This window comes from Nicotiana sylvestris, chromosome 8 (assembly GCF_000393655.2).
Source record: "Nicotiana sylvestris chromosome 8, ASM39365v2, whole genome shotgun sequence".
Classification (NCBI taxonomy): domain Eukaryota; kingdom Viridiplantae; phylum Streptophyta; class Magnoliopsida; order Solanales; family Solanaceae; genus Nicotiana; species Nicotiana sylvestris.
This window is the reverse complement of record NC_091064.1, coordinates 11,748,758-11,765,359: the sequence shown is the minus strand read 5'-3', so window position 1 is coordinate 11,765,359 and position 16,602 is coordinate 11,748,758. Positions and strand designations below refer to the sequence as shown.

Below are 16,602 nucleotides of genomic sequence, written 5' to 3'. Positions count from 1 at the left end.
ATTACTAGCTTTTATTATTTTAAGAAGACATGACATGCTAATTGCTTGATTAATACAAATATTGATGAAAAAGGAATTTCACTCTTAATTTCGAAATTATAAATAAAATAAAAATTCAACAACTAATATTCAAAATAAACAAATATAGCTAGATTAAAACTCAGCATTGTTATTTTTTTAAAAAAAAATTATTGAGATTAATTATTCACAATCATTTGAAACTAGATTTAACCATAATTACTAAAGCTTATTAGAAAGTTTATTAGACTTAAACGTTCTCTTAATCTTGCTTAAGCTCAAGTCATGCCTTAATGCCTAATTTACGATGTTTAATTTAAATTCGTGTCTTAGCTAAATTTAGCTACTTGTTCATGATCAACCTATAATCTTGAAGCCTTCATAACTAGTGAATTAACCTATTTTGCCGAACTGATTTATTACAGACTAACTTATGATATTATTTTCTTATTCCAGTTATTATTTAGTAATTCATGAAATAGCTTAAATACAATCAACAAAAGGAACAAAGAAATAAAAACGAAATTAAAACTTCAAATTTTCATTCTTCATATGTATTCACGCTTCATATTTCGGATTACAATAAACAGCTTTTCAGTTGTGTACCTGATATTGGAAGCAAAAGAAAATGAATATGAGAATCAGCAACAGCAGTAAAATCAGTACAACACAGCAACAATAGCCCAGCAACAGTAACAACCCAGTAACAGACCGGTGGAGTAGTAATCCAGCTTTTATGAAACAACAATTAATTCTGATTTCAAACAACAAAAGAAAACAGAATATTTTTTTTTAGTTTTTTTTTTATATTTGAAAGCTTAAATATTTTTCGGAATTTTCTATCTCTTAAATGTTCAGCCCTTTTCTCTCTCTTATTTTCAGATTTGTTTCTCTCTCTCGTTTTTTTCCTGTCTGTGTATTTCTCCTCCCCCTTGTCTTCAAGACTTCCCATATATATAATCCCATCCCATAAATCTTTTAATCAATTAAATCAATACTTTTTCTCTACCCAACCCATTATCTTTCCACTCATCCCCATTACATTAAATAAACATATCACACCACCCCATTATATTTTGTCCCCCATGCTTTATTTAAAATAATGCAAGATTCCCCTTTAATTTAAATCTTGTCCCCCCTTTATATTAAATAATCATATCACAACCCACCCCATTTCATTTTGTCCCCCATGCTTCAAATAAACAATTTCAAAATGTACAATTCCTAAACTACCCCTTCCGACCTTACTGAAATTACCAAACTACCCCTGAACGTATTACAAATTTACCAAACTACCCATCAGCTATAACACATCAATTAATCAAACTTAACCAAAATATAGACAATATGATCAATTTCTAACAATGTTCAAACAACAATATGAACACGGATGAACATCATAACAACAATATCACATGAACATGATTTTAACAACATTTCAACAACAAATCACATGAACACAAATTGAACAACCAAGAACAACTAAAATTTGATTGAACAATATTTTTAGCAACAACAAACCTATTTTTCGGATTTAAACAACAACAACAATCAAACAAGTATATTTAGATTCTTAAATTCAATAATATTGAACTTAAAATCAACTCTAACAACATTACAACAAACAATTCTTATATTAAACTTTAAACAAGATTATGAGACCAATTCAAGAAATAATCACAAATGATAAACAAGAAATCAAACTATACAAAATTCGGATTCAAGATCATCCAAACAAAGTATGAACATGAATGAATCTATTTAACACAACAAACATGACGGATTAAACGATTAAATCAATATATTCCTTTAACACAACTAAATTCTTTAAACAAATAACAAGATCGACGAAGAAACAATTATGAACTTAAACTTGAACTTAACAATACTAACAATTTCTAACAATACATAAACACATGAAACAAATTGAAGAAATAGTTAATTAAATTTCAATTTGAATCTAACAAACAACAAACTAACAAATATTCACTTAAACAATAATACAAACATGAAATGAATATGAAAACAACTAATTAAACTTCTATTTTGAAATCTGAAAATTAATTTTAACAAAGCACATGAACATGAACAAACTAGAAAAAATGATTTCAACGATAAACAACGAACAAAACAAGAATCAAATATTTAACGATTTTAACTTTTAGAAATATAAAAACGAAATATGGACAAAATAAAACTCAAAAACAACTAACCGGAGATGAATCAACGAAGAACTTTGATTGTAAACAAATCTGTCCGAGCCTCGACCAAAGCTCGAACAAATGACGACGAAGACGAAGAGAAGATGAAGCAGCCCGTAGCTACTGCCGCGACGAGCAGCAGCAGCAGTCCGTCCAACACCTGCTGCGACGAGCAGCAGCAGCACGACGTCAAGACAGCGGTCACGGCGACAGGCAGCAGCAGTCCGGCGGCGACAGGCAGCAGTACATCGCGGACAGCCATGGACGACGACATGGTCGACGTCGAAGCTCGTCCATGGCTGTGTTCGTTTGGTTGTTTGATTGAGACAGAAGCAACAGCAGCTGGTCGATCATGGCAGCGGCAGTCCATCGAGGAGGATGACGGGAAGACGACGCACCGGCAGAAGCAACGGGGAGCAGAAACGGGCAGCAGTGCGCACAACGGAGGTTTGACGAAGAAGATGAAGCAACGGAGAAACCATGGACAACGTCGACGGAAAAGATGAAGACGTGAAGATGGAGGGGAAGCCATGGTTGGGGTGTAAGGGGGGCAGCCATGGTTGTGTTTTTTTTAGCTTGGGGAAGATGATGAAAAGAGAGAAAGAGAAGAAAGGGGGGGGGGCGGATTGGTTAGGTCTTTTTAGGGTTTTTTCTCTTTTTTTTTGTTTTGTGTTGTTTGTAAGATAATAGGATGTTGGGTTATGGACTGGGTCGACCCAGTTCGAAATGGACTGGGTCGTAGGGAAGATTGGGCCAATTTTTGGGCCTGTGGCTTGAAATTGAAGAAGAGGCCTAATTCCGACTTTCTTTATATTTTTGCTTTCTTTTCTTCTTTTATTTCTCTAAAACTAAATTATAAAAATACTTAAACTATTATTAAGAATTAAATTAAGTTATAAAAGCGCAAATTAACTCCCAATAACAATTAACGCACAATTAAGTATTAATTAAGCATAAAATTGTATATTTGGACATTAAATGCTAAAAATGCAAACGATGCTTATTTTTGTAATTTTTTAATTTTTGTAAAACAAATTTAATTACTAACAACTATAGAATTAAATCCTACATGCAAAATGCGACATATTTTTGTATTTTTTATTAATTTATCAAATAAACACGCACAGACAAATACAAATAATTATTCAAAATATCACAAAATATCACAAAATTGCACACCAAAGAAAAATCATTTTATTTTTGGATTTTTTGGGAGTAATTCTCATATAGGGCAAAAATCACGTGCTTACAATATTGAAACCTTTTTTATTAAATCAATTAAAGAAGATGAAGAGATAAATCTTAGTCAAACATAATAAACTCTAGATCTATGAATGAATCAGAACATGACGCATAGAATGAAGTAGATGCGATCAATCTTATTGAGATTTTTCATTTCTTCTCTCATCGATCGATGGAGATGACTGTTGTACATTATCAATGGAGAAAATTGTTTTGCCTTCTTTTCACCGAGAAGATTACATAGGAGAGGAAAGAGATAAAAAGCCTCCCCTCAGAGAGAAAAAACCCTCCATTCTAGGAAGATCCTCTCCCTATATATAGTCATGGAGTCCTCGCTATGTTTTTGGGCAAAGCCCCTTCATACCACGTTCGTTTTTGTCGTTCCCTGAGTATTATTCTTCGACTTAGCGGGCACTGTGAATACGTGGTTCGGAGCAAGTCATGGCGTCTTTCTTTACCCTGCCATATGGACGGGGTCTCGATTGGGTCGACCACAGCGGTCAGATTTTGACCAATACAATAAAGATAGAGAGACTATTTCTGATAGACTCTCGGCTCAAGAAAATTCACTTACAACCCAAATAATGATTATAGGTAAATGATGTCGCTTGTGATTTTTTTTTGCATATGCTACCCCCTCAAGTTATGTCATTTTTATAAGGTAAATGATGTCGCTTGTGATTTTTTTTTGCATATGCTACCCCCTCAAGTTATGTCATTTTTATAAGTTACGTGTTCAAGCTGTGGAATTAGTTATCAATTACTGATGCTTGCATTACGATAGACTGTCTATATTATACCCCTGAGATGCGACACTTTCTTGGGTCTGATGTGAACGCGGAATGTTTTGTATAGAACTATTTTTTTATTTTTTATTTTTAAATATTGAACATGCTTGGGTTTCTATAACGCTGCTTTATAGGTAACTTTTTCAAACAAACCTAAAACACACTATAGATGTGGCTATCATCAACAACCACAAATATGATTAACTTATTCAGGGTCACATGTTTTGTGGTAATTAGCCTCAAAGTCATCTATTTTTATTTTTTTGTCTTTCGAAAAGTCACTTTACTTTATCTATTTAACTTTAATTGTCATCTTTACCGAATTTTATATTTTTCATTAAGATTTAATGACGCGACAAATTTTATTTTTAAAAAATAAAACACTTGTCAAGAACATGGACCAATTTAGAACTCAATCCACCCAAACCAACCCAGTACTTGACCCGATCCATCCCTTTTTATTCCTAAATATGAGAAGATGACAGTGAATGAAATATGAGGAATTAAAGCATTTTTAGGAATAAAAAGGGATGGTCGGTTCAAGTACTGGATCGGTTTAAGAGGGTTGGATTCTAAATCGGTCCAGGTTCTTAATTAGTGTCTTAACTATTTTTTCCTTAAAATTAAAGTTGTCAGGTTATTAAATCTCACCAGAAACGGTAAAGGACCAAATATACCATGAGAAAAGTTTTAAATATACAATTCGTTATACTTTGGGTCCAAATATTACCCTGTCATAATAATATTGCAAATATACCCTTCTTTTGTTAAGTTTATTCAAGATGGACATCCAATCCTATGTGACACTGATATTTGATGAGGTGGATGCCACATGGCATGCCACCTCAACGCCCTTAATCCATATATAAAAGACTAAAATTTGAAATTACAATATTTTTCATGGAAGCAATAATGGTGGCAATAGTGGAGGGGGAGGAAATTTTAGTGGTAGAAAAAAAATAGAAGGGAGGGGTAAAATGGGTTAGAGGCGCCGAGCTGGCAAGCCATGTGGCATCCACCTCATCAAATGTCAGTGCCATGTAGAATTGGATGTCTAGTTTGGACAAACTTAAGTAAAAAGGGGTATATTTGACCCAATAGTATAACACCAGAGGTATATATGGACTCAAAGTATAACGAGAGATACATTTAAACCTTTTATGATAGTACATAGGTATATTTAGCCCTTTTCCGCACCAAAAAATACAAAATCCGGTGATAACCAATTACCACAAGTTGAATGACTATTCAAACAATCAACTCAGTTGGATAGATATCACTAACCTTAAGAGTTTCATTACACAGATACTAGTTATATGCTCTCTTGATGGTTGGAGTATGTCACCATCTTATCTAAAAAATTAAACTGTTAGATAGGGAACGCTTTTATTCACTTAATTATGCCTTCAATATTGGCATTTAGATTTGAGAAACTAACAATGTACTAGTCAGTGGGGGAAAACCAATCTGTCAACATAGAAGCACATAACATTACTTAACTCAGAACAACAACAACAACAATAATATACCCAGTGTAATCCCACAAATGGGGTCTGGAAAGAGTAGTGTGTACGTAGAAAAGCTGTTTCCGATAGACCCTCGGCTCTAAGAAAAAAAAACAAAGCAAGTTTGAGAAAAAAAACAGTAGTGCGGATGTTGGAAATACTGGAGAAAAGAAACTGTAACGACAGCAAAACAATAAGATAACTGACGCCAAAGGAAACAACAGGATAGGACTTTGCATAACTCAAAACTGGCAAAATTGTTAGCCAACCTGTGGCAACACTTCTTTCATCTATGCATTCAACAACTACACATCAACAAATTCCCAAGCACACTGGATCGGAAATATGAATCTTTCATGTCCATTAAGCTCTTCTCAATCACGATATCATACAAAATTAACAAAAAAAAAATTCAGTAAAACACTCTAGAAGTTCTCTATATTTTCTACTAACCGGACTAAAAAGATCATAGAAAACATCCGAAACCTATTCAGTAATGTTTGAGTTGTGTAAACTACCATCCTTTTGTATAGAAAATTTCAGGTTTAGCTATTGGATGTATCTCAATCATTTCATCGCATTCTCTCTCTCTCGTGGAAACAATCTCTTGCAGAAATGCAGGGTAAGGCTGTGTACAATAGACCCTTGTGATCCGGCCCTTCCCTGGACCCCGCACATAGCGGGAGTTTAGTGCACCGGGCTGCCCTTTTTTTGTCTGTCTTTAATTAACCAAACTGCAGAATGAGTGAGCTATCAGGTATTACCGAGGGGAATAAGAAGTGTATGTGCTATATCAGGTTGTATGCTGGCAGATCTTCTATTCTTTGTATATCTTCTAATGATAATTCCCTCTCTAATTGCGTCCTTGTCGCTTGCAAAACATCCTGAAGGAATAAAACAAAAACACTTTCGTAGAGTGTAGAGGAAAAGTAAGCTAACATATTGTGCGACATTCTTTTCTGTTTTAGATCTACATTTACCTTCATTTACAGATCATAGGACTAACTCTTTATGCTAAACATGACTGTTTTCCGGACAAACACAGTAAAAAAGAATAATATTGAGTAAAATCACTAAACTTTGGAACCCTTCATTTCCTATATCAGTTTAGCAAAGGGCGTTCTGATGCGAATGCACAGCAAAGTTCTATACCTATACCGTCCTTATTTAGTGAAGTCACACAGAAATGAAGTTGTGTTTGAACTAAAGGACCTGTATGTTTAATGCTCTCTCCTAAATGATAGTGTTAAATCAAAAAATAATCAGCATTATAATTTTCTAAAAAGAAGTGCGATGGGATTAATCTTAATTCATAAGCTCATGACATGTTCCTCCATATGGTCCACACGTGTGTGAGAAATGGAAGGGCGAGAGCAGGGGCGCATATAGGGTAATAGATACAATTTCAGCCGAACCTAGTAACTTTAGCTCATATCATGTATATGTGTTAAAAATCCACTAAATTGATACAGATAACTTGAACTCATAAAGTTCAAATACAGAGAGAGAGAGAGAAGTATACCTTAAACTCCATATATGAAGCACACATAGCCAGCCACTGCGCATCCATCATCGCGAACGCTATACAGTATAGAACATCAAATGCCTCGTCATCCTCTGCATTATTTTTTAGCGAAAAAGTTCATCTAGAAAGCACCCTGATTCAGTACTTAGGTTAATTTTCTATCTATATGACTGGCTTACCTCCTAATAACTTAACGAAATTAATTCCCGGTAGACACTTCGGCTTCTCTGTAAGAGAAAAAGAAGAAAATCAATTCCGGTTCAGAATGGAGAGGAAAATATTAGCAAAATGTATAATTTGAGACAATAAAGAATCATAAAGAATAATATTTGAAAGCAGATGAGATTGTTCTTAATTAGTATAATCGCTTAAAACGTTAGATCACCTGAGTATAAGTCCAGCATCTGAATCAACATGAATGAAACATTAATCCCAGCAACTGCAAATGGATACTCCCACGTTGCCCTCGATCCACTTCGTTTGAAAAGCAACCTATGAAAACAAGCCTTGATTTTGAATATATGTAATTAGTTATGACTTATTATGCCACAATCATACTATGAAAACTTATCCTACTGAGCAATTTAAGCTCTTTGCAGAACAGCCAAACGATCATACCGGATATCTTGTTGCAAAAAACAGCAAATTCTCGAGTGAAATAAATCCACAACCCCTACAACAAGATGATTTCTCAAATGAGATAAGTACTTTAGATAACTAAAGTAAACTAAGTGTCAGAGGTTGGGGAGATATTGGAGATATACATTGGAACACAGATCTCGGCTTTTTTTAAAAGTGAATAAGAATCAAAGTGAACAACGCCAAGAACTATATTTTCCTGATCCTTAGCTTTCTACTGGTGTCATAGAAGTGCCACTAGACGAGTGTCGCAAATGAATAGTTGGATACTTTTTTCTCTATAGATGAACAAGCAAACTGCTACATTCTAATTATCGCAGTTGACCTGCGGAAATGAATCACCTCTTGCCAAAAGTCTTATACATTTCTTCCGACGATAAAAGTGAGAAAAATTATTAATGTATCTTGACGAAAGATTTAGGATCTCAAAGGCTGAACTTTACCTGAAGTCAGTTGATGGATTTGCTCCTTGCCAGCCCATATCTTTCCATTGCTCGGAGATCAAACTTTTCAGCTTAACATTTGGAAATGCCGCGTTCCATAAAGCTTGAAGAGCTTCCTGAAAATTGGAGTTAACTATTTGCTAAAATACATGTTACAACCAGAAAAACGTAAACAATATCATAATTTAAAAGACACGCAGGTACAGATTGAAACAAAATCCAGAAAGAAAATGCAGGGGTAACTAAGGTTTCCACTTTCTGATACGTCGCAGATAAACTAAGTTACTACTCTGATAGGTTAGCAGATACTGATAATATCATTAAGATTAAATGTGATAAAATAGTGATCTCAGTGCTTTGCAATGAAATTAGAGTGGCAGAATGTTTTAGTGACTTCTTACAAGATTTCAGTATATTGAATTAATGAGAGTGCCCGCATATGAAAACTTCAGATTTATTTCAAGAACTATTGCATAGCTTGTTTTGTTTGCAATATCACTAGTTATGTGAACATTTGTCGGGCATGAAAACTTGTAACCAATAGTAGAACGCCAAGTAGACCGGATTAGATCTTCATAATTCCATAAACTGTTAAGGGAACATTATTACTGTATAATATATTTCTTTAATTATTATTCTGAAAAATATGTCCGTCTAGTTTCTGATATTCATACGAAGTACATACATATTTTTTTTTTTATGTTGTTGATAAACTGTAAAACAAAAGGTAGATAATTTAGATCAATCAACAACAACAATAACAAACCCAGAGTAATCCCACAAGCAGGGTTTGGTGAGAGTAATGTGTACGCAGACCTTACTACCTTATGAAGATAGAGACGTCGTTTCCGATAGTCATATTTAGATCAATAAATATAGTATTCCAAGTCCCTTATAAAAATGCCTCTACATAACCGTAGCAACTTGCAATTTCATCATCCCCAAGATATTAGCATTTATAACTACGAACTGAAATTAGCATGGAAATGAAAATAGAACAAGCATTTTGGAAATACTTGATGATCTAGGCGTGTTTCATCAAAAGGTACTCCTAGCCGTTCTTGAAGCCTGCGTAATCTTTCTTCCTGGCAGAAGTTAAATATATATGAAAAGATCCACAATGATACGAAGGTATAAATTACAAAGAGAAGTAAGAAAAATAACTTCCATAATAGTCTCAACAATTTCTACCAACAGAAAGAACCACTGCACAAAGGAACCGATTCAACGAGATAGGCTAAAAAAGAAGCCTATACAACTTGGATAGACATGAAATAGAGGTAAAGGTCAGATAAATTCGAAGTCCAACAATATGGTACTCAGGTTTACCTGATGAGGAGTTAAAGGGTAGTCAAGATATTTATCGCTTCCAAACCGTTTATTGCCCGAGCGGTTGAAGATTCCTCCTATCCATGCTCGTGGTCCAACCATAGCATTAGCTACAGCCATCAAAATCCGATAAGTGAAATGAACAAATAACACTAGAAACGTTTATACTAGTCGCTTAACATATGAAGTAAAGGAAACAACAGCCCCAACAAAAAAGAATCAAAGAAGTGCTTCTTGAAGTTTTGCATTGAAGTCTTTCTTTTTCGCTATTCTTTGCATTGTTCTTCCGACAATTTGCACCATGCACTAGTCTATGATGCACCATGCTTATCCTAATTAGGCCGTACAATTGTCCGGTTTGGCTTACACAGCCTCTAAACATAAAATATGAAGACTTCTTTCTGGATAGTAATACTGTTGATGAAAGATGTTCAGGCTCACATATATATTGCAAAAAAAGAGATTTGACATCTAGAGTATTTTGTCATACAAAAATTTTCAAAACACGGCTGGTTAGGAATAACAGTTTCCAACTTTCCATTTAGACAATCCCAAAATTTTGCAATGTAAAAGAAGTACAAACATCGTAAAACAACATATTTCCTGTATTGAAGAAGAAGAAGAAGAAGAAGAAAGATTTGAAAGGCTAAAATACACTACCTAGGAGAAAATTTCTGAAATGTAGGCAAAAATAATACGGATGCAGCGACCTTTAATGAAATTATTAATTAGAAGAATAACTTGAACTCACTAAAGCACTGAGCTAACTGTGAAATTACGTGAGGAGAATTATGTGACCATGCTGGCTCCTCATCTAGCCTCTTTCCGTGCCAATTACTTTCATCTTCATCAGCCTGAATATCATAAGTTCTGTGAGATAAAATTACGAGCAGAAGTGTACCCTGCTTTATTATAAATTGCTAAGGAACCCAATTACACAATGAAATGAAAATGTTACAGCATTCAAGTTTATGAAGTTTAAACAAGAAGGGCAGGAGGATATTGCTATCAATGACTTGCCTGACTGTCCTAGTACCTTCCCCCCCCCCCCCAAACCTAAAGAGCACGAGCCCTTAACGAAGGACTCACGAACCATCCCTTGTCACAAGTGGATATATCAGCAATGTAGCTAGTATCGCAACATTGTTTAACTGGTCTAGCTGAGGCATTCAATGCGAAATAAAAAGATCAAAAAGAGAAAAAAGATAGCAACACGAAGAAAGATAAAAGTAATTTAAAGAGGGTCATTGGCATCACTTCACGAGTCTGAGTCTATAAAGACTGAAGGTTAATTCCAGTTGCTGCGCGTGAAAAGGGTTTGGTTAAAGATAATTACGTAAACGGATCGCAATATGGCATGAGGACATTGAGACAAGCTAAAGCCACTGCAAGCTGAATTTATTTCTAAAAGTTAGTCAAATTGAAATGAGATTACGACTCAGCATTTGATATACCGTTTCTTTGCTCTAAATCAACTCCTTTGGTAGAGTTCAGCGCAAAGGATTTGACTTAATATCACAGGCAATTAGCCAAATAGATTAATTGAGTCCCCACATTAGACAGGTAAATTCCAGAAAGACGAAAGTTACTCTTTCCCAGCATAGAATGCACTCAAAAAAACAACAGATGCATGAAGGTGCATACAGCTCGTAGCAGAGTGCAGCAGAGAAATTCAAACAACAACTTCAAGAAAATTGCAAGTTAATGCTTTTCTCATCACCCCCTACTATTCATGATGATAAATTAATCATCCATCATCTAGCTTAGGATCTACATCTTATTAAATCTAATAGAATGACCTACGTTTGCCTACAGTCAAGGTAGCTCAAGTTCGAATAATTATGTTTTATAACCGAGAAATCCACGAGGACCAGTGGGGCACGGTACGAAACTCGATAAATATTAGGCCAGTATCTTGTCTATAAAAGGACAGCCCAGTGCACAAAGCATCCCCTATTCATGCAGGATCCAAGGGCCGTACCTCAAAGGATATGATGTAGACAACTTATCTTGGTTGCTTCCACGACTCGAACCCATGACCTATAGGTCACACAGAAACAACTTTACCGTTGCTCCAAGGCTTCCCTTCAAGTATCTTGCCTATGAATAACCAAAATAACCCACATTGTTCAAAAATGGCAGTTTTGAACTGATAAAACCTATTGTTCAGTCCATTAACCATACTTGCATTCACTAATAGAAACTACGACACCTCAATCCCAAACATGTCGGGATCCACTAATATTAATCATCAACATCCATTTTTACTCAATTTGACCCTCTGCCTTCAACTATACTTGCATTCGACTAAGCTAATTAACCAAAATTTCAGCAAAGTAAAAGGATACACAATTACCAAGAGATGAAACTAGAAGAATGTGGAAGAAAGAAGCTTACTTTGTGATGGGAGGAGGCACAAGAAAGGATGCATTGACTACGCCTTAATCTCATTAGAAAGAAGAAGAAAATGTTGGGAGGATCAAATTTTCACAATGTTTCAAACAGAAACCAAAAGGGTAAACAGAATAATAATCAACAGTTGTTCAAATCATGATTACAGCAACACCATGCTTTCTTAAAATTCAAACTATCATCATTTTAATTTTCACTCTTACTTCTACCCTCCAAAATCCTGTAATCCCAATAAGGAAAGTTGGAGATTAACACCGCAATTAAAGGGAACTTTTGTTTAATGGACTTAATTACAGGTGCACAGGAATGGGAAAAGTTTCTTTTTTCTTTCTAAAAGGTAATAGAAAGATTAATTCTTTTTTACATCCAACCATGCCATATCATTACATAAGACAAAAAGAATAAAAGAACACCTCAAATAAACATAAAGTATACACCATTAATTTGCAAACTGCATGCAGATACAAAAATACAAAAAAAGGTATCACCTTTAATTGGCATATAATAAGAGAAATTCATGTTCTTGATTCAATAGAATGGTGAACATTTGCATGCGTACAATTAAAAAAAAAGTACCTTATTTTATGGCATAGAAGAAGATAAATCACATGTTCTTGACTCAACTACTGAGATGGCAGAAACCACAATGGTGGAAGAAGAAGAAGAAGAAGAAAAGAGGAAAAATGGAGAAATGTGACAGATTCTTGGGTTCCATAGCCATTAACCAGCCATGTTGCTAAAACACCGCCTAATTTGTAGCCATATTTAGCTATTTTTGCATATTATAATCATTTGGACCCGTCTTAGCTGATCTTTTTGTTTTTTTTTTTTTTGTATTTTTTTCTTTTTTGGGAAATTTGTTTGTTCAAAAACAGATTTAAGATTAAAGATATATAATATGACACTATTAGGTGAAATTTTTGCCGACTGTCTCCTTTTTTATATCAACTTTTTAATAAATGATTTCTTTTATTTCTTTTGCAGTTAATGGACCTTTTTAGATAATGGTTAAAAACTTTTTTTTAACAAATTGAAAATCTTATGAGAAATTGATAGATTATGGTTTAAAATTTAATAAGTTATTGCAAACGTTAGATCACTAACATAATCTGTGAGTAAACCAAAAAATTAACTACGTAAACATTATCTCGAATCTAATGTTATCCGGAAAATGTCATTTTTCAAGAGATATATTTATACAACTTCTTAAAATAGGGACAAGATGTAAAAGTGACCTAAAAGAGGAATATTTGCATAAATTAGCCAGGTGGTGCATATTGCTTGTTTTGTTTTTCTCAACTACCAATTCACGCTTAACATAAATAGTGATAATTGGTGAAAGTCCATGTTTTTGGGTGTTCTTATGTCCCGTGTTTTTTTTTATGATTTCATGAAGATTGCGGGACTGTTGGATGAATTTATGCTCATTACGTGTTTTTCATGTGAAAAAATATATTTGGATGAAAGTTGATGAAAAAAAAAAGTGATTTAGCACGAAATGACACATGAAAAGACGAAGAAAAGAAAAATGAAGATGGCTCGTTCAAAGCTCGTGCTTCGCGGGAGAGGTGCACGAGCTAAGGGAATTGGCAGCGAAACAAAACAGTAAACTTGAGGGCAGCATGGACGAGCGAGAGAAAAAGAAGAAAAAATGGAATTGGGAGCCCGTCCAGGGGCATGCCTCATACAATCCCCTGACACGGATTTCAGCTCTTTTTTCAGCTTTTTTAAGCTGACTTGGAATTGAAAGAAAACATTTCCTACACCTCTTGGTCGTGTAGAGCTAAACTTCATGATCTAGAGTTTTGGCTCTTTCATGATTATTATTGTTTGAATACTGATTTTGATTTCTAGTCTACCATATTAATTTTTTTAATCAATCATGCGCTTAATTATTTAATTGTTTAATCATCAATCGTGTAACAACCTGACCGGTCGTTTTGAGAATTTAAGTTTCATTCAGCAACATGAGGTCTTGAGTAGCTTCGTATTATGTGTATTGACTTGCGTGCATGGTCAAATTCAGTTACCGGATGATTCAGAGTCCAATTGGAAAAAAGATTTCAGTTTTGGAAGCTTAAGCAGGTGTGAGTTGACCGGAATTTTTGACTTTTGTGTAAACCACTCCGGAATGAGTTTTGGATGAACTCAACAGCTTCGTATGGTGATTTTTGGCTTAGGCGTGCGCCCGGATTTGGAGGTCCATAGGATAATTTGGAGCATTTCGGCAAAAGTTGAAAAAGTTGAAGTTTGGAAAATGGAAAAGTTTGACCAAAAGTTGACTTTTATGATATTGGGCTCAGAATGCGATTTCGAGAGTTGGAACAGCTCCGTTATATCACTTGGGACTTGTCTGCAAAATTTGGCGTCGTTTCGGGTTGATTTGATAGGTTTTGGCATGAGTTCTAGAAGTTAGAAGATTTGAAAGTTCATAAATTCAATTCATGGCGCGATTTGTTTTTTTTCGGCGTTGTTTGATGTGATTTGAGACCTCGAGAAAGTCCGTGTTAGGTTATGGGACTTGATGGTATGCTTAGACGGGGTCCTGGTGGCCCCGGGCGTGTTTCAGACGAGTTTCAGATATTTTTTTTATAGTTTTGAACAAGTCTGGTTCTAGTGTTTTCGCACCTGCGACCATGGAGCGCAGGTGCGGCTCCGCATCTGCGTGAGCCTGGTCGCTTCTGCGATCCTTGAGGCATGGGAGATCGCTCGCTTCTGCGGAGGCCTGCATGCAGGTGTAGAGACCGCTTTTGCGGTCCAGCGATCGCACCTGCGAAGAAGCTCGCTTCTGCGTCCCCCTTTGCGCTTCTGCGTTGCCGCTGGCTATCAGAGTTCTCAAATGCGTATGCGCAGGTGTGCATCATTGTCCGCAAATGCGAAACTCCTGGGCAGAATCATATAAGTCGAAGGTTTGGTCATTTTCTTCATATTTTGAGTTTTAGACCTCGGTTTTTGGAGCTTCTTTGTGAATTTTTCAAGCAAATCGATTGGGTAAGTGTTCTTCACCTAGAATTTATTATATTCCATGATTTTATCTTTATTTTTATCATTTAATTTGTGTTTTGCGTTGGGGAAAATGAAGGTTTTTGAAGAAAATTTCCAAAATGAAAAATCATGAGTTGAAGGACGAAATAGTATCGGAATTTGATAATTTTTGTATGGATGAACTCGTATCAGAATGGGTGTTCGAGTTTTATAAAATTTGTCAGGTTCCAAGGTGCGGACTCAGGGGTTGACTTTTGAGTCGATTTTTAGATTATAATAAAGATTGAGACTTTATGATCCGGAATAGTTTCTTATGAGTTTTATTTATGTTTTGAAGTTATTTTGGCTAGATTTGAGTTGTCCGGAGGTTATTTCACCCGAGAAGTTCATTTTAGAGTATCGGTTTGTCTTCTTTGAGGTAAGTATCTTGCCTAACCTTGTGTGGAGGATTTTCCCTTAGGATTTGAGTTTTCTATGCTAATTGTAGTCCGTGTACGCGAGGTGACGAGTGCGTGCTCGAACTTATTTAAGGAAAGTTGGCCTTTTAGAGTTTTTAGGTCCTCATATTCACTGAGTATGAAGTTGTTCTTGATATGATTGAGTTTCCTATTTATTAGTTTTACCTCTACATGCTTGGAATTAATTGCTTTATGATTCACTCTTATTGCCTATTTGACTCTTATTTGACTTAACTGGGGATTTTTACCTTTGCTATTGTCATGCTATCTTTTCATAACTGCTTATCTTTATTTGAAATTATTATTATCTCATCCTATAATTGTTTAGTCTTAATTAGGTTATGATTATCTTCCCGCCGCTTATCCTTAATTGAATTTGTTGTATATTCTCGGTAATTGTCCAACCTTAAAAGAAGTTTAGATATCCTATATTTTAGTTGACATGTCCTTATTTGGAATTATTCGACTTCTGTTAGCTCCTTTGTTGTTGAACTGTATATCGTGGGATCGTTGTTACATATTATCTCCTCCCTTTTTGAGATGTTCTTATTACGCTTAGTATTCTCTATTGTGGTCATTCCTTATGAACTAGTTCTACCATTTTTTTGTGATCGAAAGTTCTTGAATTGATTTGCTTATCGTACTCTCGTATTTATTGTCATTGTTACCGTTGTATTTGTTATTGTGTTGCACGAGGTTTCTGTCGTGCTATTGTTACTGTTGATATTTGCACATGTGGCGTGACAAGGCGGGATATATACATATATATATATATATATATATATATACATACATATATATATATATATATATATATATATATATATACATACACATATATATATATATACATACACACACACACACACACATATATATATATATATATATATATATATATATATATGGGGGGGTTGCACATGTGGCAAGACAAGGTGAGAACATTATAATGCACATGTGACGAGACAAGGCGGGCACTTACTATATTATTATTGCACACATAGCGAGACAGGAGGGCTTATGTCAGTGATTGGTTTGTGATAATTTGTGATGGCCT

General features: G+C 34.9%; 1 protein-coding gene across 5 annotated transcripts; it reads right to left on the bottom strand.

The window, feature by feature from the left end:
• Window positions 1-6,087: 6,087 nt before the first annotated feature.
• Window positions 6,088-12,819, bottom strand: LOC104235057 (uncharacterized). Of its 5 annotated transcripts, none has more exons than XM_009788731.2 (10): window positions 12,679-12,819; window positions 10,470-10,544; window positions 9,691-9,800; window positions 9,378-9,446; window positions 8,362-8,477; window positions 7,898-7,952; window positions 7,665-7,785; window positions 7,459-7,506; window positions 7,277-7,371; window positions 6,088-6,638 (listed from the first exon to the last, which is right to left on the bottom strand). In XM_009788731.2, the coding sequence occupies exons 3-10, from the start codon at window positions 9,790-9,792 to the stop codon at window positions 6,543-6,545; spliced, it is 702 nt and encodes a 233-aa protein (XP_009787033.1). In that variant the 5' UTR covers window positions 9,793-9,800; window positions 10,470-10,544; window positions 12,679-12,819; the 3' UTR covers window positions 6,088-6,542. The 5 variants fall into 5 exon arrangements, with proteins under 5 accessions (XP_009787033.1, XP_009787031.1, XP_009787028.1 ...); XM_009788729.2 differs by having other exon boundaries at window positions 10,442-10,544; window positions 12,679-12,818; XM_009788726.2 differs by lacking the exon at window positions 12,679-12,819 and adding an exon at window positions 12,088-12,169 and having other exon boundaries at window positions 10,442-10,544.
• Between the last annotated feature and the right edge of the window lie 3,783 nt (window positions 12,820-16,602).